Source organism: Lynx rufus, unplaced genomic scaffold (genome assembly GCF_022079265.1).
Source record: "Lynx rufus isolate CCGP_SWC_20201006 ecotype Redwood Valley unplaced genomic scaffold, mLynRuf1.p SCAF_10, whole genome shotgun sequence".
NCBI classification, from domain to species: domain Eukaryota; kingdom Metazoa; phylum Chordata; class Mammalia; order Carnivora; family Felidae; genus Lynx; species Lynx rufus.
The window spans coordinates 86,339,331-86,366,634 of NW_025814824.1; the positions used below are offsets into that span (position 1 = coordinate 86,339,331).

The 27,304-nt window shown below is 54.2% G+C and overlaps 3 protein-coding genes across 3 annotated transcripts in view; 2 read left to right on the forward strand and 1 right to left on the reverse strand.

Moving 5' to 3' along the window:
- The window catches only part of STXBP1 (syntaxin binding protein 1), a 74,311-nt gene extending 60,458 nt beyond the window's left edge, over nt 1-13,853 (forward strand). The window contains exons 17-19 of the mRNA XM_047069904.1: nt 1,625-1,710; nt 4,526-4,680; nt 11,771-13,853. Coding sequence (XP_046925860.1) covers nt 1,625-1,710; nt 4,526-4,680; nt 11,771-11,853 — 324 coding nt within the window. The 3' untranslated portion in view covers nt 11,854-13,853. The remainder of the gene's footprint in view (nt 1-1,624; nt 1,711-4,525; nt 4,681-11,770) is intronic.
- A 5,230-nt stretch (nt 13,854-19,083) lies between these two features.
- CFAP157 (cilia and flagella associated protein 157) lies at nt 19,084-25,392 on the forward strand. The gene is made up of 9 exons (XM_047069936.1): nt 19,084-19,271; nt 21,395-21,666; nt 22,400-22,553; nt 22,973-23,240; nt 23,646-23,776; nt 23,977-24,127; nt 24,512-24,678; nt 24,845-25,031; nt 25,321-25,392. The coding sequence occupies exons 1-9, from the start codon at nt 19,099-19,101 to the stop codon at nt 25,390-25,392; spliced, it is 1,575 nt and encodes a 524-aa protein (XP_046925892.1). The 5' UTR covers nt 19,084-19,098.
- PTRH1 (peptidyl-tRNA hydrolase 1 homolog) lies at nt 25,342-27,198 on the reverse strand. Its single transcript, XM_047069920.1, has 5 exons — nt 27,042-27,198; nt 26,460-26,679; nt 26,097-26,196; nt 25,871-25,916; nt 25,342-25,767 (listed from the first exon to the last, which is right to left on the reverse strand). Exons 1-5 carry the CDS (start codon nt 27,135-27,137, stop codon nt 25,561-25,563), a joined length of 669 nt encoding a protein of 222 aa, XP_046925876.1. The 5' UTR covers nt 27,138-27,198; the 3' UTR covers nt 25,342-25,560.
- Between the last annotated feature and the right edge of the window lie 106 nt (nt 27,199-27,304).

The following is a 27,304-nucleotide window of genomic DNA, read 5'->3' on the forward strand; positions in this document are numbered from 1 at the left end:
CTGCCCCACTGGATCTCCAGGGTGGGTCTTAGAGGCACCCTGTCCAGCTCCTGCTGTCCACAGGCGGACAAGACTGGGGTCCGGACAACGAAGGGGCTGTCCCAGAATTCCTTTGTCAATCCACGCAGTCCAGGTGTTCTGCTGAATTATGAGTTAAAATAAGTGTATTTTAAATATATATAGTGAGTCAGCTTCCTATTTTTAAAACCCACAAACCAAAGGATGGGTGAACATGAGACATCTAGAAACCAATTGGATTTCTTTGTAATGTAATTAAAGCCCACCCCTCTGTCTCATTCGCTCCTTTGTTCTCTGCTCCCTTTTCCTACCCCGCTCCGCAGTCCCCTGGAGAGACATGTGCGTAGGCTTCACATGGTAGCTGCTAAGAGGAGTGGAGATTTCTAGGCAGCGGGAGGTGCCTAGCTGGCATCCACCCACTAGATGATTAGACCCTTGGAAAACTGAGGATGTAAAGTCTTGTCTTGCATGAGAGACAATGCCTGTGCCGAGTTTCTACAAAACTGGTGGCAAGTGTCAGGAATTTATTGGAATGCAACATTTATAACCTCACATAGATGTAAAAGAAAAGAAAAAAATTGGAAGGGAAGCAAGAAAAATTAATGCACTTTTTTGGTCTTATTTGTTTATTTTGAGAGAAAGAGTGAGCGCTCGCAGGGAAGAGAGAACAGGAATCCTAAGCAGGCTCCACACTCAGCACAGAGCCCGACGTGGGGCTTGAGCTCACGGCCATGAGATCATGACCTGAGCCGAGATCAAGAGTCGGACACTTAACCGACTGAGCCACCCAGGCGCCTCGTGTTTTGTTATTTATTTTTTATTTGGGGGAGAGCACAGGTGGGCTAGGGGCAGAGAGAAGGGGACAGAAGATCTGAAGCAGGCTCTGTGCTGACAGGCTGACAGCAGTAAGCCTGATGTGGGGCTCGAATTCATGAACTACAAGATCATGACCTGAGCTGAAGTCGGTCCTCAACCACCCAGGTGCCCCTTGTTATTTTTAAGGTTTATTTACTGGGGCTGCCGGTGTCTCAGTCAGTTAAGCACCCAACTCTTGGTTTCAGCTCAGGTCATGATCTCACTGTTTGTGAGCTTGAGCCCCGTGTCAGGCTCCGTGCTGGCAGTGCGGAGCCTCCTTAGGATTCTCTTTCTCCCTCTCTCTGCCCCACCCCTGCTCATGCGTGCTCTCTCTCTCTCTCTCTCTCAAATTAAGATTAAAAAAAAATTTTTTTAATAGAGTTTATTTAGTAATTTCTATACCCAACATGTGACTCGAACTCACAACCCTAAAATTAAAAGTCACATGCTCTTCTGATTAAGCCAGCCAGGTGCCCCATTGCAGTTTTTGTTTGTTTGTTTGTTTGTTTGTTTTTTAACTGCAAGGTCGTTAAGGTCTTCTTCATGAGCAGACCTACGGACTTTTCTCCATGTCCATGCTGAGTGCCATTTTAGGCCCCTGCAGCAGGCAACAGGGCAAAGGAGCTCTGGTTGTTGCAGATTTGGCCATGTCGCTTTGCCAAGTGACTTGTTCCTTGAATCATCTCGCCTTGGTTCTGTCAGCCCTTCCCAAACAAAAGGCAAGCCTAGTATCTGTCTCTTTTCTTTCCAGGACACTATTGAAGACAAACTCGATACCAAGCACTACCCGTATATCTCCACCCGCTCCTCTGCCTCCTTTAGCACCACCGCGGTCAGGTGAGTGGGAGTCCAGAGCAAGCAAGTGGGAGAAGGGGGACCGTCGCTGGGTGGTTGTCAGCCGCACGGTGGTCCTGGTGTGACACAGCATCCACAAGAACCCTCCCCCGGCTTCTCGCCACAGCCAGAGTGCAGGCCTGGTGCTTGGAGCAGCCCATGAGGCCCTTCACTCTCCAGCTTCCCACTCCTCTCTGACTCATCCCTTACTCCTCCCGTTTTTCTCTCCACTTCTGCCACGCTAGCCGCCTCCTCTGCCCGTGTCAGGCATACTTCTGCCTCAGGACCTTTGCACTTGGCTTTACCCTCTGCCTCAAACGATCTGTCCCCGTACATTTTCAGGACTTGCCTCTTATCTCCTTCAGGCCTTTAAAATCAACTGTTACTTTGCCCCGTCTTCTCTAACTACCCTGTTTTAACATCGCACTACACCAGTGTTCCTAGCAGCATTACTCATAATAGCTCAAAAGTGGAAACAACCTAAATGTCCATCAGCTGATGAATGGATAAACAGAACATGGCATACTCATACAATGGAATATTATCCAACCAAAGGAATGAAATACTGACACGTGTTCCATGGATGAAGCTTGGAAACATTGCACTAAGTGCAAGAAGCTAGTCACAAAAGTCCACATGTTGTGTGATTTCATTTGTTTGAAATGTCCAGAATGGGCAAATCTGTAGAGATAGGAAGTAGATTAGTGGTTTCCAGGGGCTGGGAATGGGGGTGGGGTGGGGGAATGGGAAGGGACTGCTAAAGGGTATAGGGCTTCTTTTTGGGGTGATGAAATAGTCTAAAATTGATTGTGGTGATGGTTTGCAATTCTGTGACTATACTAATAAGCATTGAATTGTACGCCTTTTTTTTTTTTAAGTTTATTTATTTGGGGCGCCTGGGTGGCTCAGTCGGTTGAGTGTCCGACTTTGGCTCAGGTCATGATCTTACAATTCGTGAGTTCAAGCCCCCCACATCAGGCTCACTGCTGTCAGTGCAGAGCCAACTTCGGATCCTCTGTTCCCCTCTCTCTCTGTCCCTCCCCCACTTGTGCCCTTTCAAAAATAAATAAATATTTTTTTAAGTTTATTTAATTATTTTGAGAGAGAGAGAGAGAGAGAGAGAGAGAGAGAGAGAGAATCCCAAGCAGGCTCACGTACCTGGTGACACTCAGACATTTCTCAGCTTTGAGATGTGAGTAGACAGCAATCCATACTTCTGTCCCTGGTTCTCCAACACTGTGGGTTTTCTTAGTTGCCTGTGGTGCCTTCCAGGGTCTGTTTTCAAAAGCTTTTCCTCTTGTTCCCCTCTTTGCCACGCATCTGGAAACCTTCCTGCTGTGCCCTGCGATGGCATTGGAAGGCATTTTGCCCCTAGACTCTCGTTGGCCTCCCTCATCGGTGTGGTCCAGGCTGTTCCCTGGCCCACAGTGGCATCAGTTACTTTTCCTGAGGTGGCAACCTCAGAGCCAGGTGCTACTCGGTTTTTGTCTGTCAGCAAGAGCTTGACGTGGCTCCTGAGAACATTTCAAGGCTGAATGAACATTTGAGCTTGGAACAGGAGCGCCACTAGCTCCAAAGAGGGCATCCCGGGGCACCGGAGTAGCTGGCAGTTCCCAGGATGAACCCTCCACATGTACCTCTCTATCCCCTGCTCCTGCTGTGCCCACCCATCTTTGTCCCCCACGCCCGGCCTGCTGGGCTCACTTTTAGACCTTCCCTTGGGCCCAGGCCAAAGGTCTGTGGCACCTGTGGCATTATGCAGCCCCTCTGATGCCAGTAGAGGCCAAATGTTTATTGCCAACATTGGAGCAAAATATGAAATCCCCAGTGTTGCCCTGGCCAGGCTGGTGACGATGGCACACTGTCAGATGACTCTGTGTTGGCCCATGTGCACCCCTGGTACCTTCAGGATTTTGGAAAGTGACTTTAATGCTGTCGTAGTCAGGGAGAAGGGCAGAGATTTCGCTAGAGACTTGGCCTCCTTGTTTTGCTTTGATTTTTGTTTTCTTTTCCCCATTTTCTTAACCTGGAAGCAACCCATTTCTCATTGTTCCTGAGGACAAGGTGAAGACCTACTAACAGACGCCCAGGGGCAGAGGAGACACCTTTGGGAACTGTCCCACCACCGAAATGCCTGTCTTTCAGGGGGCAGCTCAGTGTCACGTCTTCTGGGAAGACTTTTCCAATGATGCCCAGATGACGCTAGAAGGCGTGCATGTCCCTGTGGCACTGAGCCCCTCCATCGCAGCACAATCCTGACCTTCCTTCTCCCCGCCCACCCCAGTTAAACCGCGAGCTCTCGGTGGGCATGGCTGAATCTTGCCGAGGGTTGGCACCTTGGTGCTGGGGGAGGCCCTGATCAGGTGAGGTGCTCGCTGCGTGAATCAGGGTGTACCAGCCTGAAGACGGGCCTTGACTCCATCGTCACCGCTCACTGCCAGCAGAGTGTCCCAGACAAGCCTAGAAACCTGTACGCTGGAGGGCGGAAGCTGACGACCATCACGAGGGGCAAAGCTGTGGAAGGTGACATGTCACACTTGAAAGCTGACTTGAGCCTGCCTGTCACCTACATGCTTCCAAGAGAGTGACGAGGTCACAGCATGGGTAGCCCAAGCACTTGATAATTGGCACAGCAGTTCAGTTCAACCAACACTTACTACTACTCTGTTTTGGTCACTGGTGTACAGAGCGAATGTGTAAACAAGTCATTGAGGTATGAAGTGATAAGTCCTCTGAGTGCAGATAAACATAATTAATATCTCTCTCTCTCTCTCTCTCTCTGTCTCTCTTCCCCCTTCCTCCCCCCCCCCCCCCCCAGCGCCCGCTATGGGCACTGGCATAAGAATAAGGCCCCAGGGGAGTACCGCAGTGGTCCCCGCCTCATTATTTTCATCCTTGGGGGCGTGAGCCTGAACGAGATGCGTTGTGCTTATGAGGTGACCCAAGCCAATGGAAAGTGGGAAGTGCTAATAGGTGAGTGGGGGCATGTGTTCTAGAGGGAAGGGGCTGCTTCATCGCATTTCGATCCATTCCATGCTTTGGTGTTTCATTCTGTCTTCACTTCTCCATTGCCCCTGCAAAACATAGTCTCTAGACACGTTCGGGGACGGCAGCAAAGGGGCGAAGGGTTCTTTCCTCGTGTCTGCACTGTGTCTCATGGTGAGAGGCAGCTGCAAACGGTGGGAAGTGCCTGATCACAGACACCGACAGACCCAGGCTCCCATTCTTGCTCGGCCACTGCCAAGTGGGTTACCTTGAGCAAGCACCCCACCTCTCCATGTTGCGATTTCCTTACCCGGCCAAATGGGGTTGTGAATACCCGCTTACAGCTTTGTACTAGGCCCGAGGTGGGACTTGTCTCTTTGCTGGCATTGGGCCTCCTGTTCAGAAGACGCTCAGTGAATGGAAGGTAAATTATCGCCCCCTCCTTTACCTGTCAGTTGCAGATAGACAGACACAGTGTGTGGGCAGATACTGCCCGAAACACACGGGCCTGACTCCTGGACTCTGCTGAGGGTTCCCCGTCAATTCCGGTTCCTACGACTCCTAGGTCTGCTATGTACCCTTTCTGGTATTTCCTGCTGGTTTTCCAGAAGAAAGGAAGCAACTCGTTAGACCTGACTTAATGCAGCGGAAGATTTTATACCTTTTTCCTGCCTGTAGGAGCTTCCAGTTTCTAGGGCTGGAAGGGGAAGAGTGAGCTGAGGAAAATCACGCTTTCTCCAGACGCCTTCCTTTTGCCCCGTCTTGCCCTTAACAAAATGGATTTGCACCTGCCTGGGGCTGCCTCTTGACATTGACTGACCCAAGGCTATGAGCACGTACTGCCCTGGCCTTTCCCCTGATCTCTAGAAGATGTGTCAGTTTTACACCCCTACTTCGGGGTGACCAAATTCCAGTGTGCCCGGCGCTCTCAGAGTGAGCAGGTCCTGCAGACCAGTCCACGTGGCCATTCCTGGTTGGGTCAAGATGGACCTGTTACTGTCAACCCCCTTTCTAGATACCACACCATTCAGTGGAGAGATTGGATATCCTCTCCCTCCCCTCCCCACTCCCTGGAGCTTCCCCGGCGGGTCACCCTTTCTCCCCGTATCGTTTTTTCCTTTTTGTTACATAGACGCTGGGATAAAGCTCTCTCTGTCCCCTGCTCGTGTGTATGTTGCATGCACGTGTCGGAGAACTCTCAGCTCAAACACAGCTTTGCGGGGCCGAAGCTGTCACAGCCAGGCTTTGGTGTAAATTTCCCTCTTCAGCTTTGGTCCTGACTTGCAGTTCCCTGTTGGGGGGTGGAACCCTGGGGAGATAACGGTGCCCGTGCAGATCCACGGAGGGGCCTTGCGCAGACAGCTGACGTCCGCAGTGTGGCCTCACCCGCTTGGTGCATGCCGGCTGTCCTTGCGGCCTGTGTGCGTGTGCACGTGCGCGTGCTCGCGTCTTGCTTTCTCATACCTCATTGGCTGCATAAAACGTAGGCCTAACTTGGCATGTTCCTGTAACGTACCTTTGTTCAAGCAGTCAGCTGGCCTCTGTTCTCCCGCAGGTTCTACTCACATTCTTACTCCCACCAAATTTCTCATGGACCTGAGACACCCCGACTTCAGGGAGGCCTCTAGGGTATCTTTTGAGGATCAGGCTCCAACAATGGAGTGAGAGCCAAAGAAACAAAGTAAAAGCAGCTTATTACAGAAAAGAAACTCTTCCACTCTGAAGGGTTTTCTTTGATTATTCCGTCACTCTTTTTCTTTATTTTTCCCTTTTCAGTTTATTTATTTGATTTCCTTTCAACAAGAAAATGCTTGCAGTTCTTAACACCGATTGAAAATGTGTCCGATGCTGCCTTCACAGACCCTGCCGCGAGAGCCTCTGGGCCCCGGCCTGCCAGCTCACTCGTGCCCTGGGTCACCTGCTGCTCAGTCAGGCAGTGCAGCCCCCTGGGTTGTAAACCAAAAATGATCACGACTGCTATGACCAGTCCTTCGGAGGGACTGGAAGCCGAGGGATGCCGGAGGCACGGCACGCAGGCCTACCGGCCCGGGGTGTATCTGTGGGCACCAGGCAGGGAACGCATAGCGTCCCGCTCGTGACATGGTGTGGGAAGTTGTGAGTGAGGCCAGTAGGCGTTCAAGGGACTGTCCTGTCCAAGAAGGCAGAACTCCAGTGGAGAGATCCATGGGCACCTGATGGTCGTGGGGAAGGCTCATTGGAGTGCGTCAGGATAGACTCCACGTCAGTGGTAGTTAGACACGTAAATTCCTTTTTTCCGGGGCAGGCACTCGTCCCAGGGAACTGTTGCTAAGGGGTGACAGGGTCACGAGCCACCACGTACTTGATGAACTCCGGCCACCAGTGGAAATCTCGTGTCTCGTGTTCATCCGGGGCAGATGGCCCTTCGTAGTCATTTACTCTCTCAGTAGTTGCTTTTATTTTCATTCTCCTGTGGGTTTTTTTCCAGGGTTGAGTTATCACACCCCTCTCTCTCACTGAAGTCTGTTAGTGAGATCTGAGAACCTTTGGGTAAAAATCTGTTCTTAACGCGGTGTGCTGTTCGAAAGAGCGTCTTCTCTCTCCCACCACGCTTGTGCCTTTACCTGTTACCCAGGAACCGGCATCTGTCTGGTGGATTATCCAGACTTTATTCTCATCCTCATCCCTTCCCCTCTCTTGCGTCCCTCACATGTCCCGGGAACCTCCTGTGAAGTGTTAAGTGGCAGACGCATACTGAAGAACTCCATTGTAGCATTAGTTATTCTGTAGTTTCCTCACACAGCCTGTGAGGAGGCCACACTCTGTGCACCTGCCCTCATGTACTTCACCGACGACGTCCCTGCCCTCTCCCGCCCAGACTGACATGTGGCCTGGTGAGTCAGAGAGCATGAGTCACCTGGAACAGTCGGGAGGCCTAGACTCTTGCCCCGGTCCTGCCAGGAGCACGTGTGGGACTGCAGGAGGTCCTTCCCCCGCCCCCCAACCAGGGCACAGAATGCAGAATGCGGGGGGGCTGGGTCCTGGATCGCAGGGCCCCAGGTCCTGAGCTCTGACCATCTAATTCAGCAACTCGGATCGGGTGCCTCAGTGCTTGCGGTCCTGCCCTCGTGCACCTGTGCTCTCTGGTATACCTCAGGGGACTGGGCTGTCAGAGCCATGACGGGGCGGGGGGGGGGGGGGTGGGCACCGGAAGCATGCTTGTTTGTATAAAGAGAACGTGCTCCATCCAAAACGGGACTCGCTCTAAAGGTCAGGACAGGCAACTGTGCGCTTTGTCTCCTCTCCTTCCTGTGGCCGAGAGACGGCTCCCCCGGGGCACTGGTGAGGGGAGAAGCAGCACGTGGGTCACCACGGTGCGGGGCAGGCTGGCCGTGACCCTGCGCTGCCTCCCTCTAGACAGTGCCGCCAATGGGCGGTGGATAAAAGCAATTGTGAAGAACACAGCCATTGTTTAGAAGCACCTTGGTTGCTTGGTAATCAGAGACATCTGGTTCTGTGTGCAGATGGCAGGGAGGTGATCGGCATTTGCTGCAGGATGTATTTTCAGACTTACGGAAGGAAAGATGTTCAGTCCAGGCTTTGGTGGTGGCAGACCACTTGCAGGGTCTGAAAGACCTGCAAACCCAGAGCCCGGGGGCTCCAGCTAGGATTCACTCTGCGATCCCCTGCCCCAGAAGCAGCCTGTCCTTTGCAGGCTGGTGTTCTTTGTTTTGTGCTCAGTCAGCATAGGTTCTCGGCTGCCATCTGAGCAAAGAACACAAATACTCGAGTTGTGTACTCGTGGCTTCTGAAATGCTTTTTGGGGCAGTGTCGTGTTTTAGAGAGTTCCTTTAGGAAAAAGCAAGGCACGGAGCCCTAATCCCAGGGAGGTCAGAAGACAGATGAAAATCTGACTTGCCTCCTTCTGTTGTGATTGTCCGGTGACCAGAGACTAGGACAGTGTGGGCCGGGAGCAGGACGGGTTGTCTCCGCCCAGAGTCGATGTCTGCAGTTGTCTGCAGCAACTTAGCTTCTAGGAGATGAGTTTTCCTGCTCGTCAGTGAACGAGAGCATCCCTTGCCGTCTCCCCGCGTGGGTGCCAGCGCCCACTGATCCTCCGGCTCCTCTCTCCCCCAGGTGCCGGGTGAAGGGGGCCGGCTGGGCAGCCGGAGTGCACAGGTGTCCCCAAGCCTCACTTCCATTGCATTAATCAGTCGCCTCCATGTTGTCCAGAAGTGAAGTCTTTGCTTTAGGTTCTCACCCCAAGCTCTGGGGGAGGGTTGTGTTAAAAGTACCAGCCTTGAGGGAATGTCCAAGAGGCTATTGGAAGCCGGTGGAAGAGCCATACACAGCACTTGCACTTCAGAAAAAGGGTTTGTTTTTTTTATATTGAATATTTCACTTTATTCCCAGTTGGAGTCAGACAAGTCTCATGTTTCAGTGGGACTCAGATTTGAATCTGTACCCAGAACCAACCCATTGCCCAGCTGCTATTTGAGCACTCACTTGCATGTCCCCTCCTGGGGCCGGGTGTCCAGAAGCGAGACCGACGGCATGACATCTGGGCCCGGCCGTGCCACCAAAGGGCTGCGAACGTGCCCCCTGCCGCTCTGGGCTTCATTCTCCCACCTTCAGGACGTGGGCTGGCCAGGAGCGTGTTTCCAAAACCTGGCAGATCAGCAGACTCTCCTGGGTTGCTCTTGAATGTACACCCTCCCTGGTGCCCGCCCCCCCCCCCAGGTCTTCGGAGTCCGTAGGTCTGTGTCGGCCAAACCCAGGGATGCCTAGACAGCTGACCTGATTTTCAGATTCTGTCAGAGAGGAAGGATTTTGTCCAGGCAGAGCTCTGGCCCACAGCTTTGACAGCCCTTTGGGTGACTTTGTTTTTGGAGACACCCACTCACATTTCTCAGTCTTGCAGTCATGTAGCATAAGAGGGATGGACCCTCCGTTGCGGTTCTGGAGAACCGACGTGGGCCCCCTGTGGGTTCTAAATGTGGGTTTGCGATATGTGTATCCCAAACGCACCCAGCTCCGTTCGCGGTATTTGTGGTGGTGAAAACCTTGACCAGGACATTAAAACAGTACAGATGACTCAGTGGCAAGAATTGGCTCTCAGGGGATTCGGATCAACAACAGCTGGTCTGAATCCTTTAAAGACACCCAGTGAGTTAGGGTCCAGGAGTTCCTGAGCCTGTCGCAAAGATACTTGGCCCTGGAAGTTTTCTTCTTTCAGTCAGACTGGGACCACCAGATGGTCAGCCGTCAGGTGATAGAAATTCTAGAGCATGGATTCCTTGATCTCTTTTTGGCCTCCCTCAGGCCGTGGATTTGCCTGCAAGCAGGGGTCAGGAGCAGCTTGGGGTGGGTATCTGCTCAGAGGCTCCCTTTTGATTTTTCCTCTCAGTCGAGTCTACTGTCTCATTTCCTGGAACTCAGCTAGATGGCTGCGGGAGGGCATTAGGGATGGTTTCTCCGGCGTGTTGCCTTTACCTGGAAAACCCCCAAATTGATTCTGCACAGAGTACCCAGCTGTCTTTCCGGGTGTAGATGCGCAGGCTGCATGGAATTGAGGTTGGGAAGGCCCTCATTCTGGCAGTGGTTCACTGTTCAGAATTTGGCAACGTTTATTCCTGTTTTCTCATTTGGGGAGTAGACTTTGACCTTATTTTAGGACCAGTAGGACAATCAGTGAGGTCAGAGAAATGAGTGTACCTTGGGGGAAGGTGGTCCTGTAAAAATGCCCAGGGACATACTGCTGAAGGCCGCGTGGCCTTTGCTGAAGGAGCCTCGGGTCTGCAGAGCAATGGGTTGGCTTTAGAGCGCAGGGGCTGGTGGAGGCTATAAGCTCAGCACCTCTGGGAAGTAGCCGCGGACTGGTTCCTCAGGACAGTGACAGGGTGGCTAGAGCTTGAATGCTGGAGGACAGGAGGTTGGAAGAAGCGAAGCCTCTCATGCTAGAGAGGGCTTCACAAGCTTTCTGCCGGTCCAGACTTGACCGGGAAGGTTCAAGGCCTGCAGTCCCAGCAGTCACGCGTCAGCTGAGCACACAGTGGTCAAAGGCATAGGGACCCTGGTATTCGGAATCACCCCCGACAAGCCAGCCAAAGCCTTTTGCCTACCGTCAGGGTGGCAGTCTGGCACCCTGGTGGTTTCTGTCCCCATTCCCTCGCCTGCACCTCCAGGGAGGCACATTTTCAAGTACGGATCTCTTTTGTTCAGTTCTTCTCTCCCACCGGGACCTCTTTCTTTGAAGCCCACTGCTGCATGTGTACAGGCCTCATGTTCACGCACCAGTCACTTCTGTTCTGTTTGAGTAAAGTCCATGTCCAAACCACACGGTCCATGCATCTTTTTTTACTGCACTTATTAGATTCTCTCTCTCTCTCTCTCTCTCTCTCTCCTTATGAAAAAGGACTTCATTTATTTTTTAATTTTTTTTTTTTAATTTTTGCAGTAGAAGTATATCTAATTCCATTAGCTTAAATTTTTTGCAAGCATTTCTAATCTCTTACAATGTGCGGTCTCTGCAAGGTAAGGCCTCAGGTACCCTGGCCCTTTCCCTTTCACACCTGAGGTCCCGCCCATCAGGGCAGCACCAGCCGGCTGGCTCCCAGAGGTCAGTGGCTTCCCCAGGGTGCCCTGCCCATCACTTCCTCCCTAGCAGGCGCCATCCTTTCCATACACAGCCCCCTACCGACCCCACCCCCTCCCCAGCCTTCCCCTGCCATATGGTTTGGAATTTCTCTCCCCGGCTGGCTTCGCCTCGAGTGCAAGAGAGAATCAGAAACGCAGCCGCCCCGTCCCCTGGCAGATGGCACTGAGCCCAGATGGAGAGGCGGGCGGGCTCCTTCCTTGGTACAGCCTGGGACCATGCCTAAGTCAGAGGATGTGTTTTGTTTATCCACGGTCCCCAGGTGCCTCCCAGGCCTGTTGTGATGTGGACCCAGCACCCAATCCCCACCCCCCTCCCTGCTTCCACTAGACCCAGACCAGGGTGGGGGCGGGGGAACAGATGCAGATCTGGGAACTGAAGGGCAGGAAAGGAAATGCGGTAGAGCCTGGAGCCAGCAAGCTCACTGTCTTTTCTGCCCCCCAGGATCCACGCACATTCTCACCCCACAGAAACTGCTGGACACGCTGAAGAAACTGAATAAAACAGATGAAGAAATAAGCAGTTAAACAAATAAGCCACCCCTCCAAAAAACGAACCCTATTCCCACAGTGCTCCGCAGCCCCTGCTGCTGCCCGCCTCGGTTACTTTGCTGACCCTGTCCCTCCACTGCCTCCCCCAGCTCTGCACGCCCTGGACGGCACTGTCGCCGCTGCGTTCTCGTGTTTAATGATGCCCTCTTCCTGTGTGAAACAAGAGAAAATAATGCATTGTGTTTTTTAAAAAGAGTATCCTCTATATGTGTCCTAAGGGGAGAAGTTCCTGTGTAAGGGACATACTGCTGGAGAAGTTGTGGAACTGTCTAGAATGAGTGGACACCTTCTCCCCATTACTATGATTCCCTGACCTTGTACATAGCCCAGTGTGACATGCGCAGATTGCTTGAGTATGGGAAGGTAGACGTTTGGGTGTTTTACAAAATCTCTTTTGGGTTGTTCCTGTTCTTTTCGGGAATCCCAGAGATGTCTGTTCCTGGAGTATTTCAAACTGAGGATTAATCTGTGGTCTCCACGCCAGTCCTTATCTACCCCTCAGCCTGCTCTCGTCCAGATACACTTGGCGGTGAATATCAGGTGACATCGTGTGAGGTCCGAGCTGGAAGTGACCTCTTTGGCTTCCCCGGTGGCTCGTCCTTCCCAGGGGCCGTGGGAGGGGCTGGAGGTCCGTGAAGTCAGGCTGGGTGCTGGCTGGCGTGTGGCCTGTCACCGCTCCTTCCCTGGCCCGCGTCCACAGCGCTGTGATCCCAAGGGAAGTAGTCTTGGGGCCTGAGTCACAGGGCCCCAGCAAGCGAGGAGCAAGCTCCCGCCAGGACCTTTGTCTCTTGGAGAAGCAGTTAGGCTGGGGTTTTTGGCCAGACCTTTCCTTTCCCGGGCACCACCACCCCTACCGAACCTCTGTTTCTCGGTGGGGTCAGCATGGATGGTGCTCGAGGGCCAGGAACGGACGAGGATGGGACGGGTAATGCAGGCCCCTGGGCAGAGGGCCCTTTCTTGCAGAGAAGGGTCTGTGCGCCTAAGACTTCAAACCGCCAGGAGAACAGCCTGTTGAATTTATGCAGACTCTGTTCAGATCATCCTCAGTTTAAGATACTTCATGATACTCTATTTTGTGTAGCGTGGGGTCATTTGTCGTCGTGGTTGTAAGAGAAAATGATCATTTTATTCTCTGTATAACACTTAGCTCTAGAGCAAAAACGAAAGAAGCAAATGCAGAAAGGGTGTCTCGTCATCCTCTAGACTCAGCAGCAACTCCGTTCTCCGATGGTGAGCGCACCACGTGTGCTGCTGCTGTGGTCATGAAATACAATGACAGTGGAAGTCACAAAAATGTCCCCTGCCCAGCCCCCCCCCGCTGCCCTTTAACCCCTGCCAACCGTGTGCATATTACTGTCTCGTGATGTCCTTGCAGACGTGGTGAGTGCTAGTTCCACGCGGCCGCCCGCTTTCCTTTCAGAGCGCGCTCCTCGCCCTCCCCGTTGGATGCTTTGTGGTGTTTTCTCAAGGCTTTGAAATCTCCCCTGCTCACTCGCATTAGTTTTCAGGCCTCTTCTGTCTCCCTTCTCCCCCCTTAAGATACCTTGTTTCCTTAGGACAGAACTGTAGGTGCTCGCACTGGTTCGTCTCCTGCTGTCCCTGCTTGTTCTGTCCCCTCCCCTTGACCAGACAGGGCCCACAGTTCGGGGCCTTGTTTGTCAAACATGTTGGGTTTCCTCTCTCTGTTATTTATATAAAAATAATTTATCAAAAGAATATTTTAAAAAAGCTAGTCTGTCTTGAAACTTGTTTACCTTGAAATTATCAGAATCTCAGTGTTGGAAAGTATTGAAGCACAAACATGTATCATCTCTGTACCGTTCTGTACTAAAGCACTCAGTCTAATAAATAAATCGATCCGCACCCATTCACGGTGTCCGGGCCGTCTCCTGGTTTGGTTTCACTTTGGGAGGAGTCGAAGGAGAAAGGCTTCTGCCGTGGTCCGTTGCAGATGAGACCGCCACCCCGGCCGTGGCCTGGAGTCTTCTGGATCCCCAGTCAGCATCACTCGTAGTAAGATCTGTAACAGCTGGGGCGCCTGGTGGCTCAGTCGGTTAAGCATCTGACTTCGGCTCAGGTCATGATCTTACAGTTCACGAATTTGAGGCCCGCGTCGAGTTCTCTGCTGTCGGCACAGAGCCCACTTTGGATCCTCTGTCCCCCTCTCTGCCCCTCTCCCACTTGTGCTGGCTCTCTCAAAAATAAACATTAAAAAAAAAAAAGATCTGTAACTGTCTCACATTTTAGGACAGTCCACGAAGCTTGTCTTGGGCCCCGGGCAGCAACAGGACTCAGCTTGTGGACAAGGGAGCTCTTCCTCGTCTTCTCTCTCCTTACCTGGAGTGTCTCTCTAGCTCCGAGACTGTAGCTTCGAGACTGCAGGCCTCCATCTTGCAGATGCTGCCTGCTCACTGGCAGTGTATTTAGGGCGTGTGAGGAGGTCAATTTATCAACCCTCCCGTTCTCCTCTCTTCCTGCTGCCACACCCTCTGGCCTCATGAGCTCTCCCAATCAGATGGGGGGGTGTGTCCTGCTGCTCTGGGAGCCGGTTCAGAACCCGGGCAGACGGAGATGGGTTTGGCCCAGCATGGGGAGTAGACCCTTGAGTTAGGGTTGGGGTCACACCGGAAACTTGCTGGCATAGGAGGCACAGGGGAGTGGGATTCTTTAGGAACTTCTGATTCTAGTCTTTGGTCCCCAGTGACCGCCTCATTCAAATCCTGATCTTCAAGGCATGAAGACTCCTAACAACTGGAGGCCAGTTGGTGGAAGTTCTACCTCCTCGACCCAGCTGGCTGCTGGTGAGACTTGCCTGATAGGTAATGATGCCAGTGACCATTTACTGAGTTCCTGCTCCACGCCAGACCCCTCACGTGCTGTGTCTCTTGGGTGAGCCCCCTCCCAGTTTTACAGGCGAGGAAGCCGCGGCCAAGAGCGATGCAGTTAACCCACAAAGCCCACTCCAGCTGGGGGGGCATCAGACACTCATCGTCTTAGGGCGGCAGTTGCTGCCCCAGTAGCCAAACCCTGGAATGAGATCCAAGATCAGAATGTTTAAATTCTAAATTGTTCTGGGGGCACCTGGGTGGCTTAGTCGCTTGTGTGTCCGACTTCGGCTCGGGTCATGATCTCATGGTTTGTTGAGTTGGAGCCCCACATCAGGCTCTGTGCTGACAGTGCAGAGCCTGCCTGGGATATTCTCTCTCTCTCTCTCCTCTCTCTCTTAAAATAATAAACTAAAATAAATAATTCTAAATTGTTCTAAACTGAGTTTACGTTAAAACAAAGTGAATGCTGTTGGCTCCTTCCTTCCAGGGCTACGCATACCCTCCAGGCCCATAGTAGTGGCTTGTTAGTCTCTTCCTGATTGTTTCTGACCTGCTCTGACCCAGGGTTTCTGCCACCTGTCTCCGTTCCACCGCCCCCCCTCCCCCGCACCGAGGCAGAGACCTGGCCCATTTTATGCTCCTGGCAAGAGTCCTGGTTCTTTTGTGTTTACACGGCACAGATGGAGCCTGTGGGCCGCTCCTCCAAAAAGCCTCCAGTGGTGTTAAATGTTCTTGGAGGGACGGGCGGTTCTGAAACCAAAGCAGACGATGCTGAGCCAGTAACTGAGCAATCCTAAACTAAGACAGGTCAAGGGCCGTAGCCGGTCACTCTGCCTTTCCAGGGGGCCGGGTCTAGGCTGGGTGGGGGTGGGAGAGGCGGGTCTCAACCAGGCCCTGCCAAGGGGCCTGTACACCCATCTCAGTGTGATACCAGGCGTTCGCTCCTGAGAGACAGAATGGCAGAGTGACTAGGAGCACAGACCTCGGCCTCGGGCAGGCCTGGGTGGAATCCACTCGGTCTTGTCCTACCGGACCCTGATGAGGGACTTTGTCCCCTCCTGCGAGGGACGCCTGTGGACGGGTGATGCTGGGCTGGCCCGTGGTAAGTACAGGCAGCACTCGATCGGTGCTGATGGTGCTGCTGCTGATCCCCAGCCACGTCTGTGGGGAGAAGAATAAACATGCCCATGCACTAGCGGGGGAAGCACAGGTCCGTCAGCTAGAGAAGGGGTAACCTGCGGCTACTCTGGCACTTACAGATGGGTGCCCTACACCTGTCCACGTGAATAAATCTCCAGAACGGTGTCGAGTGAAAAGATGAAGTTGCAGAAGGACACATACGAATGATGCATTTATGTAAGGTTTTAAAACTGCATAGGGAGCTACATGATGCTATGGATACGTATGTTGTAAATGTGCAAATGCTTGCACGAGAATGATACATCAACCAAAATTAGGGGGCCTCCTGGGTGGCTCAGTTGGTTAAGCGTCCGACTCTTGATTTCTGCTCAGATCACGATCTCCCGGTTCTGAGTTCAAGCCCCGTGTCAGGCTCTGCGCGGATGGTGTGGAGCATGCTTGGGATTCTCCGTGTCCATCTCTCTGTCCCCTCTTACCCCTCAATCCCGCTTGAGCTCTCTCTGTGTCTCTCAAAAAATAAATAGGGGCACGTGGGTGGCTCAGTCGGTGGAGCGTCCAACTTCGGCTCAGGTCATGATCTCGCGGTTTGTGGGTTTGACCCCCGCGTCGGGCTCTGTGCTGACAGCTCGGAGCCTGGACCCTGCTTCGGATTCTGTGTCTCCTTCTCTCTCGGTCCCTCCCCCTGCCTTGTGCTCTCTATCAAAAATAAAATGTAAAATAAATAGTTTTTAAAAATTAGGATGGTGGCCACCCATGAGGCAGAGGATGGTTACTGTTGTGTTAACCTTATATCCGCAATCACAAAAGGAATCAGTGGTTTAAACTAGTGCTTTACTGAATCAAAAAATATATAGGTAATAATTCTAACTAGCTACTAAGTATTGAGCAATTATTATGGCAGGCATGAGTGTTTTCTATCTATTTTGCTGAATCTTCTCAATTCTAGGAGCTAGATGTCATTATTAACCCCACTGACAGATGGGGAAGCAAACCTTGAGCAAACCTCAAGATCATGACCTGAGCCAAAGTCAGATGCTTTGCCGACTGAGCCACCCAGGCGCCCCCAAATGGTTGTTTTCTGAAGCCACTCCTCTTAATTGCTCTCTACCGAGATCTCCATTGGTTTGGACAACGCCCTTACACACGGGAGTTTTTGAAGTTCTGATACAAATAAAGTCAGCTCCCCGGGGCAGAACCGTGGAGCTCCTTGTCCTTCCCTGCCTGTTTTTCCCCAGAGTGGAACCCATGAACCACTGCACCCAAGCTGGGAGCCAGACCTACTTTTCCCGGAGTGACCGTGCTCTACAAGTGAGAACTAGGAGATGGCAGCCCCTGGTCTTCTCAGCTTGCTCCCGCGGGTGGGGAACCCCCATCCTATGGGCCAACCGCGGTGGGGGCCATCAAGGTCCAAGTATTCCCAGCTTGCCACCGCCTGGACTAAGCTTCCACCTTGCAAGTGGGCCCGTGTGGGAAGTCTTGTCTGCTGCGCCTGCTTGAAACGAGATTTTGCCACATAGGACCAGAGAGGAGGATGAGAAAGGCCAGCAGCCTGCCCTTCCCAGGATGAAGCTGTGGCCCCAGACTAGGAGCTGGAGGGTAAGGATGCCCCCACTTGCTCAGAATGGTGCACCCCAGCTTAAACATCTATAGCACAGAACCGAGGATGGGGAGTGGATGCGTTTGTTTTGGGTTTTTGGTGTTTTTTTTTTGACACCAAATACATGTCACTTTTCTACACCATTTCTCCAAATCTCCAACACCAACTGGGGTGTCCGATGGCTCAAGTCATTTCTGACACCACCTACTCAGTGCAGACCCCATAGGTCAAGGGCTCAATCCCATGAAACTGTGCCCCTTCAGATGCCAGCCACCAATGGGGTACCTCACCTACCCATACTTCTGCCCAGCTGACTACAAATTCCGGAGTTCCCAAGACCCCTGTCCTCAGGTTTGATAATTCATAGAACAACTTACAGAACTCAGAAAAGCACTTTACTTACTGTTTTATTATCAAGGATACAACTCGGGTACAACCAAATGGGAGATGCATGGGGCAGGGGGTGGCCCAGAACTTCCCTGCCTCCTCCAGGCATACCACCTGATTGGTGAAGTCCTTGGCCCCTGGTGATCTCAATATCCACCCCCTCTCTCCTCCCCAGAGGTTTGGGGCAGGAGTGGGTTCTGTGGAAAGTTCCAACCCTCTATGTGCTTGGTCTTTCTGGTGACTAGCCCCCCATCCTGAGGCTGTCCCCCACCCACAGTCCCTTCATTAGCATAAACTCAGGCACAGCAAGAGATTTGTTATGAATAACAAAAGATACTGTCTCATTTAGGAAATTTGGAGGGTTTTAGGTCCTCTGCCAGAAACCAGGGGCAAAGAACAAATACATATTTTTTCTTAAACCTCAGCAGTGGGGCGTCAGGGTGACTGTTGGTTGAGCATCGACTCTTGATTTCTGCTCAGGTGGTGATTTCACAGCGGGATTCAAGCCCCATGTCGGACTCTGCACTGTGCGGAGCCTGCTTGGGATTCTCTCTCCCACTCTGCCCCTCCCCCACCCACATGCTCTGTGTCTCTCTCTCTCTCTCTCTCTGTCTCAAAATAAAGTAACACAACTCCAGCAGATAAGGGGGTGGGTCACTGCTCAAATACCACCCTCATTCTTGCAGGGATTTAGTAGATTTTCCTGAATGTTTCTCTATTCACTGTATGCCTTTGGAACAATTAACAGACACTTTGGGGCAGATGGAGCATTTCCACTGAGCCTTGTGGAACACGGAGCCAGTCTCTGAACAGGGTCATCCTGAGATCCCAGCATGGTCTCAGAGGCCTCAGGAGAGAGGTTCCTTGGCCTGGGAGCCAGGTGACTGTCTTCTCGTTCTGGGGGACTCTGGGGAAGTCCCCCTCTCTGATTGGCACAGTGAGGCAAGGCAGTGGTTTCTAGGGCTCACCCACTGTAACATTTCCACCCGGGGGAAGGAGAGGTCTCCCCAGAGTCCAAAAAAGTGCCCCAAGAGCCTGGCATCCTGATTTTTTAGATGCCACGATCTGGGACAATCCAGCTTACAGCCTCTGTCGGTGCTTGGCCTCGGAGGGGGAGGCTGGTTGCTAGTGCCCAACCTTGCCAGGAAGAGGGCAGGGTCCCTTTAAGATCTGCCTCACTCCCTGAGTTTGTTGCTATGTATGGGACCAACTTCCTTAGCAACCACCTGGCTTCTTAAAGGGGCCCTGGGGCAGTGGTTGCCACCAGCCATGGCTCCCAAAAAGAAGGCAACTAAGGGGACCAAGGAGCCCGAGGTCAAGAAGAAGAAAGGGGGCAAGAAGGATGCCAGCATGGCCAGCAAGCCTGTGGAAACGACTTTAGGCGAGGAGATGCGAGAATTCTACCACATCCAGATCCGAGACCTGGAGGACAGGCTGGCCCGGTGGGTAGGCAGTCAGGGTGGTCCTGTTGGGTCAGAAGCCCTGCTCAGAGCTGACTGCTGTGCAGGCTCGCTCCGGGGGTCCGAGGCCTGTGTTCTGGCCTCTAGACTCCAGCCTCAGTTTCCTCCTAAGTAACACTGAGAGGCTTCACAATTTGACCTCACCCATCTCAGCTCCCAGAGTCCTGGGGCCCTAATGCTAAACTGGCAACCCTGCCCCAGGCAAGCACCGCTCGTGCCTGCCTCACTCCTGCACCATGGGATCACGTGCTTTATAAAAGGACAGACTTCAATCGGTGGGATGAACTGAAAATGGCAGCCCCCTGGCAGGTGGGTAGAATACATGTCCCTTCTCCCACCACCTCTCCCACTCCCATGACGCCTGCGCTACGATTCCCTGCACTGTGTACACCACTGACATACCCACCTGCTGAGCCCAGGTGTTTTTTCACGCTGGGCCTCAGTTTCCCCAAATGTAAAGGAGGGTTGTCTCCCCAGGGCTGCATGACATAGATGGAACTGTGTGTGGGAAGGGTCTGTACCTCTTCTGAGACATGCTCACTTGCTTATTTTTCTTATTTTAAAACTACTTTCTTCCTAGTTATGATGCACTAGCCCAGTCTCAGGGTGACCCTTAAAAGACAAACCCCTTTCTAATAAATAAATAAATAAATAACCCCTTTCATGACCGTCAGGCAGTTCTTCCCCAGATGATGTTGCAGATACTCACGGCCAACGTTGAGTCCCACAGGTGGGTCCTGTGCTGGCGCTTCACTGTGTCCTTGAAACAGTCCCAGGAGAGACGTCCTGACCATCCCCATTGTACAGGCGGAGGGACTGAGGCTCAGAGAGGGAAGTCACTCCCAGGAAGAGGAGGTGCCAGGATGGGAGCCCTGGCCCTCCTGACCTCCCTGTGCCAAACTGCTCCCTCCTCCACAAAGCAAGTCATTCGGCTCTGCACTCCCCAATGCCCTGTAAGCAGCAGCCCTTCAGAAGATGTTTGTTGAATAGGGGCACCTGGGTGGCTATCAGTTGAGCGTCCGACTTCAGCTCAGGTCACGATCCCACAGTTCGTGACTTTGAACCCCGATCCGGCTTGCTGCTGGCAGCCCGTCAGTGCAGAGCCCACTTCAGATCCTCTGTCCCCCTCTCTCTGCCCCTCCCCGACTTGTACTCTCCCCAAAATAAATATTAAAACAAAGATGTTGAATAAATAATGAAGTAAAGCAGCTTTCCAAACAACTTCTACAAATTATTCCACTGGAAACCAGTAAATCATTTATATAATACTCTCTAAAAATTCACGTTTCCCTCAAGCTGAGAAACCAGATGGAATGTATTTGGGAAAAATGCATTTGGAAGACAGTTGTCAAGTGCTTACTGTTTGCCGAGCCCCATGGTCAGACCCCAAGAATACAGAAGTCAGAGGTCTGCCAAGTGGGTAAGACACATATGACCTCGGGTCTTGACTAAACAAGGGCCCACTTAACAGGAGGGCACCAAAAAGAGGGTCACAAATGGGGCTTAGGTTCAAGAAGGCTCCACTGAGGAGGCCCACCAGGGTTCACCGGGCAGACGAGGGTAAGGAAGACAGCAGGTGCAAAGGTTTCGGATCGCAAAGCATGGACGCGTCAGGGAGGGTGCAGAGCTGGCCGACTGCAACAGTAAACATTGTGGTTAAGAACCCTGACTTTGGGATCAGACTGATTTGGGTTCAAATTCTGATTTCACCACCAGGAGTTTCTTCAACCCTCTGAGCCTACATTTCCTCATCTGCAAAATGGGCATAATTATCATAGTACCCACTTCCTCACAGATTCAATGAATACACACCAGGTACCTACTATGTACCATGCACTGTCCTAGGTGTTGGGGACACAGCTGTGAGTGTAACAAAGGCTCTGGCTGGTGGAGCTTACATTCTGGTGATGTAATGGATGTACAGCATTGAGCACAGGCATTTGGCTACGGTCGTGTGCAGATCAGGGGGCACAGTGGGAGATGAGGCTGGATTCCCAGGGAGGAACCTCGAATGCCCCCCTATGGGAAGACCCAGGGGAGCAGGCCCAGCTGCGTGGAGGCCTGGCTTGCTCACTCTCTAGACCTCTGCCCTGCACCCCCCTCAGGTACCAGCGGAAGTGGGATGAACTAGCCGTGCAGGAGAAGCTGTTCCGCCAGGAGTTTGAGCAGCTGGCCAACAACAAGAAGGAGATCGTGGCCTTCCTCAAGCGCACACTCAACCAGAAGGTAGATGAGATCACTGAACTCAACGAGCAGCTGCAAAGCCTGCAGCTGGCCAAGGAGGTAGAAAAGGACGCCTTTGAGGCACAGCTAGCCCAGGTGCGCCATGAGTTCCAGGAGACCAGGGACCAGCTCACCACGGAGAACATCATCCTTGGTGAGGAGGGGACTGGCAGGCGAGTCTGGGGCACACACCACGGGGGCAGGGAACCCAACGCTCTTGCTCTTCGGGCTCTAATCCCAGCTCTACCATTAACTCTGTGGCCTTAGGCAAGCACTTCTCCTAGACCTTCAGGTTTCTCAGCTGGGAAATGGGGATGATACGTCTACCTTGAGTAACAGCAGCTATGTGCTGCTTCCCACACATTACCTTCCGTAATTGTCCCAGCCATCGTCCGAGGCAGGAAATACTATCAACCCCTGCCCCATCTGTAGGTGAGGAAGCACTTCAAGGAGTTGCAGTGTCTTGCCCAAGGTCACCCAGCTGGCGTTTTGTTTTTTTTTTTTTTGGTTTTTGGTTATTGGTTTTTTTTGAGGCTTAAGGACAGCAGTAGTGCCTGGCCCAGAGAAGTTGTTCAAGTTCAATGGCTGTTGTCACTGTCACTTTCCAGAAAATAGAGGTCAAGGGAGGCGTTTCCAAAGAGGCGAAACGTGAATGAGGCTTCATAAGATTAGTGGTGGGGAAGAGACGGCGTTTCAGATGAAGACAATGAATAAGGGCAGGACGGAGCATAGCATCTCGTAGGGACAGGGGTCTGGCCTTACTGGATTGAGAAGCACAGGGAGGGCAGGAAGACTTGGAGGAAGTGGGGAGGGAGGGGCATCGCGCAAGGCTATCGCTGCCCTCCCAAGGCGGCCCCTCACCGGGCCCGTGCCCTGCGGTGGGGCAGGGGGGAAGCTGGCGGCTTTGGAAGAGTTCCGGCTGCAGAAAGAGGAGCTCACAGAGAAGTTCACGACACTGGAAGACCAGCTACAGAAGCAGGAGAGTGACTACAAGGACTACGTGTACAACCTCGAGAAGAAGTCCGTGCTGGACAAGGACAGGTGGGCAGGTTGGGTGCTGAGGCCACGCCAAGCTCAGGCCTCTGAGCCTCAGCTTCAAACTGGGGGGACTGCACTAGCTCAGGGACTCCCCATCCTGCTGCTCCTCAGAATCCTGGCTGGTGATGTTAGGAGGGGTGGAAAAAATAGATAAGCTCCCAGCTCTAGCCCTCACATGGGACTGGAAATCCTTGGACTTCCTCTTGCCACTTTTCATGACTTAAGTTACATTTGTTTAATAGGGAATAGTACATTGATATGGATCAAAATGCCAAAGGGTCTACAGGGGCTCTACCTGGAGCCCTGCCCCTTTTGGGAGATAGAGCATAGAGGTGGCCCTAAGCACCCTGGGCAACCCCACACGGGAGGGCAATGCCCATGCCCACTCCGCCTGATACCCCCTCGTTCCCACCCATGACTAGACTGAGGAAGGAGATCATCCAACGCGTGAACCTGGTGGCCACTGAGTACCGAAAGGTGGCCACTAGCCAGATGTGGGACACGACAAAGCGGGCCATCGTGGAGAACAACACGGTCACCCTGCAGCTGTCCAAGATATCCCGGCAAGGCGCACAGCTGCTACAGGAGAACGAGCAGCTAAAGGGCACCCGAGACGAGCTGTGCAAACAGCTGGATCTATTGGAGAACGCCCAGAAGGTCATGGCCAGGCATAGCAGAGGCCACCGTAAGGTGTGCCTGCCGGGACCTTGTCACAGGGCATTTGGTGCATAAAGCAGGCAGGAACCCTAGGGGTGCTGCTTCAGGGCAAACACAGCCCGGCAGGGTTGGGTCCCGGGCTGGAGCCAACTCATGAGGGAGGCAGCAGCAACGGGACAGGGTCCTTTGTGGGGGGTCCTGGGTGCTGGGCGCACCTCTGGTTTTTATTTATTTGGTCGAAAGCCCCCATAACTTGTTGAAGCGGGACCTGCCCCGGACCACTGGGGCTCTGCCCAGAGATGGTGCTGGGCCCCCAGTGCCTTGGCTGGCCTGTCTGTACAAGGGGGTGAGCTCTGGGGGAGTCTGGAGCTGGGGGAGGGGGGGCAGGCTGAGGGCCCACGGAGGGGCCAGGGTATGGCCACCTGCCCGCACCCGCAGATCATCCTCATGCTGACCGAGAAGTGCCGCGAGCAGCAGCGGGGCACAGTGGAGGCCGAGCAGCTACGCCTCCAGCTGAGCCAACTGGAGCAGGGCCTCGGGCAGCTGCAGCAGGACACACAGACGCTGAGGTGCGCCCTGCGGAGGGGCACGCGGCGGGAGCGAGGGGGGCCCAGCTTGAGGCCATCCCCTTTGGGCCACCTGACTCCGGCCGGTGACTTCCCCTTTCCCAAGGGGCATCGAGGCCTGGGGCTGGATGAGGGCTCCTGGGGGCTAGAGAGAAACAGCCGAGTGCAGGGAGGTGGCTGACTCCTCCTGGTCCTGGGCCCAGGAGTCAGAGAGACCAGCTGAACCTGCAGCTGGAGAGGCAGCAGGCTGAGGCACAACAGCTACAGCGGGAGCTGACTGAAGAGCAGAAGGTTCGGGCAAATCTGGAGGCAGCCCTGGCCCAGGCCACCTTCATCCTACAGGACGTTCTACAGGTGACAGAAAGTAGGTGAAAGGGGCGGGGGGAGTGAGCCAACGTCAGACACTGCTTGGAGATAACCAGGACACCCGGAGAAGGCTGGGCCAGGGCCAGAGCCCCCCCAACACCCACCCCGCTGCCTTTCCCCCCGAGAGACTCCTGGCAAGTCCTTTCCTGATTTCTGTACTTCAGAGATCCCTTGAAGGTCTCCAAGTTGCTGGAGTCCCTCTCTGAGGCCCTGGAAGGCCTTGTGCCTCAGGCTTCTCATTTGGAGAATGGGTATCCCACCACAGCCAGGGTAAACTTGGAGAAAAGGGGCTCTGGGGTGTTTCCCAGAGGTGGGTGTCGGGGTCACTATGAGCCTGATCTCCGCGGGCCCATCCCCACCCTCGACCGGCAGATGCAACCTGATGAGGAGGACAGCGACTCTGATGTCGTGTTCCAGCTGCAGCTCAAGGAGATGCTGCACCAAGTGCTGGCCGTGCTCAGCTCAGCCGTGGTCCTCAGCCCCCGGCTGGCTGTGTATCTCGATCAGGAGAGCCAGGCCCACAGCCCACCCAAGGGCAGGTGAGTGAGTGACCCTGTATGACCTCAGAAGCAGCTGTGGAATTTGTTTGTCCAAGGGCTGTTCTCAGCTGACCCTGGGCCACAACCCTGGCTTCCCAAAGCCTCTCTGAACCTCAGCGTCCTCAACTAGGAAACGCAGGTGGTGATGCCAGTCCTCTCTCCACAGCCAGCCTGGCACCCAGCTACCCAAGGTGGGGTCTCTGCGTCAGCCGCCATCCAGCATCACACCCTACCAGCCAGGGGACCTGGGCCTGGTGCCTCGACGGGCCCACATCCCACCTAACCCCAAGGACCTCAGGCTGCTCTCACACACCACCCGTGTGGGAACCTTCCGGGTGCACAGCAGCCCTGAGGTAAGCGTGCCAGGGCCCCAGGCACGGCAAGATGGCAGCCAGCCCTGGGAACAGATCATGTAGCTCTGCCATAGTGCAGCCGCATGGAGCCCTCTAAGCCTCCATCTCCCCATCTGTAAAATGGGCCAAAGAAAAGGGTGGCAAGGCCTCACTGTGGGCTAAGGCACGCCCACGCATCACCTGGGAGGGGGGCTTGCTAGACCCTGTCGGCCCCTCCTCCGCTGGCAGGGGAAGCGTGGGAATCCCCTGAGGAGGCCTCGGCTTCCATGCCGCATCTTTAATTTTACAGATTCACACCTCTGGTTCTCCGAAAAGGTTCAAAAAGTTTAGTCTTCCTGGAGTTTCTCTACTTTCCAAGTAAAACACAGAGAGAAGACCAATCCCCATCCCAGAAGTGGACCATTGTGGCCATAGTGCCCTCTCTTTAATCTATAGGTGGCCTGGGGCAGCCCAGAGAAGAGGTCTATAAAAAGTGGATACCACAGGTTGGCACGGCACCTCTGTGAACCTGGCTGATGTGTGGGCATGGTTAGGGAGGCAGGAATTCACTGAGGTCAGGGCCTAACGAGGGCCGCTGGCTTCGTTCCCGGATGTGGTCCAGGAGCATGTCGGTGGCTCGCTCCAGCAACAGAGGCAGCAGTTCCTGCTCAGCGGCGGAGAAAGAGCCCAGCACATGGGCCTGCACTGTATCAGGGTGGGCGGGGCGCCCGATGCCTATCCGCAGCCTCGGCATTGCCTGTGGGGGAGCCAGAGGGGGACCCAGGGAGTTTTGATGCCCGGTGCGGGAGGCCCCCATGTTGGCCCACCACACCCAGGGCAGGGCAAAGGGGCAGACTCACATGGGAGTTGAGACAGCTAATGCAGGAACGGACTCCGTTGTGGCCCCTTCAAGGGATATGGGAGGGACAATTAGTGCTTCCCTGGGTCAGCACCCTTCACCCCTCCCAGCCCAGGCTGGGGTCAGAGCACCCCTCTTCCCTGCCGAGACTGGGATCGGCACTCCTACCCCCACTCCAACTGGGAGGCTGTCCTCCCTAGCCCACCTTGACCTGCTCAGGGCCTCACCTGGCGCTTCCCCCCAGCTTCAGAGCCACTTTCCCCAGGGGCTTGTCCAGCTCATCATGCACCAGGTAGACCTCCTCAGCAGTCAGCCCAAACAGCTCCGCTTGGCACAGGGAAATGGTGGCCCCGGTTACTGCCCATCTGCCCAGAGGGCGTTGTCCCGACTCACGGCTCTCGTGAGGAGGGGCCGCAATTGACCCCATTTCACATATAAAGAAACTGAGACTCCCTTAAGTACCCGAGGCCAGAGGCAACAATTGCAGCTCAACAGGCACCTGGAGGTGAAGAGATCTACCGCCGCCCCACAACCCCTTCTCTGGCCCCTACGCCCTCCCGGCCGGCCCATCTCTGGTGCCCTTGACTCACCGGCCCGGGCCACGCTGCGCCCGCTGGCGTTCATGAGCCGCCGGGGCCGAAGCAGGACCAGCTGGGCATCCTCGAGCGAGGCCACGGCGAGGTCGGCCGCGCAGCGCCGGTCGCGCGCCCAGGTGTCCGCCACACCCAGACGCCGCGCCAGGTGCCCCAGCACCGCCAAGCCCACGCTGTGCCGCGTGCCGGGCAGTCCAGGGTTCCCCAGACCGGCCACCTGCGGGCGGCACCGGGGAAACTGAGGTGCGACATCGCTCGCCGCCCTCTGGCTTACAGCGCCCCCTGGGACCCAAACCGGAGAAAGGGAAACGGAAGGCAGGGTAGAGTGAGGAAGGGGGGCCAGAAACCCCGGAGACGCCAGAAGGCTGAGTGCCCCGGGAGCTGAGTGGGCAGAGCGCCTGGAGCAGGAGCAGAGTTCCTGGAAGCTTACAGCCCGTCAGAATACTGGCCCCATTTTCCAGATAAGATAACCGAGACAAGGAATTTGGGGGATGGTGTCTGGAGACAATGGCAGAACAGGAGCTAGCTAGGGCCCAGGAGCCCCCACGCCGTCGCGCCGCCGCCCCCGACGCCACTCACCAGCCACCGCTTCCCCGCGGGCCGGGGTTCCAAAGTGAGCACGCTCATGGCGCGTCTCAACCACAGCGTAGCTCGCCGGCAGCCATCTGTCCGCATGTCGCCCCCTTTCACGGTGTAGGCCCCGCGCCCTGACGTCAGTCAGGCCTCGACCAATCGCAGTGGCCATCCGTCCCCAGCGTCCAATCCCCGGGCGGGCCACGGGCCGCCATGCTCCTAAGGAGCGGAAGTAGCGGGGCGGTGGCTGAGCCCGAGCCTCCACTCAT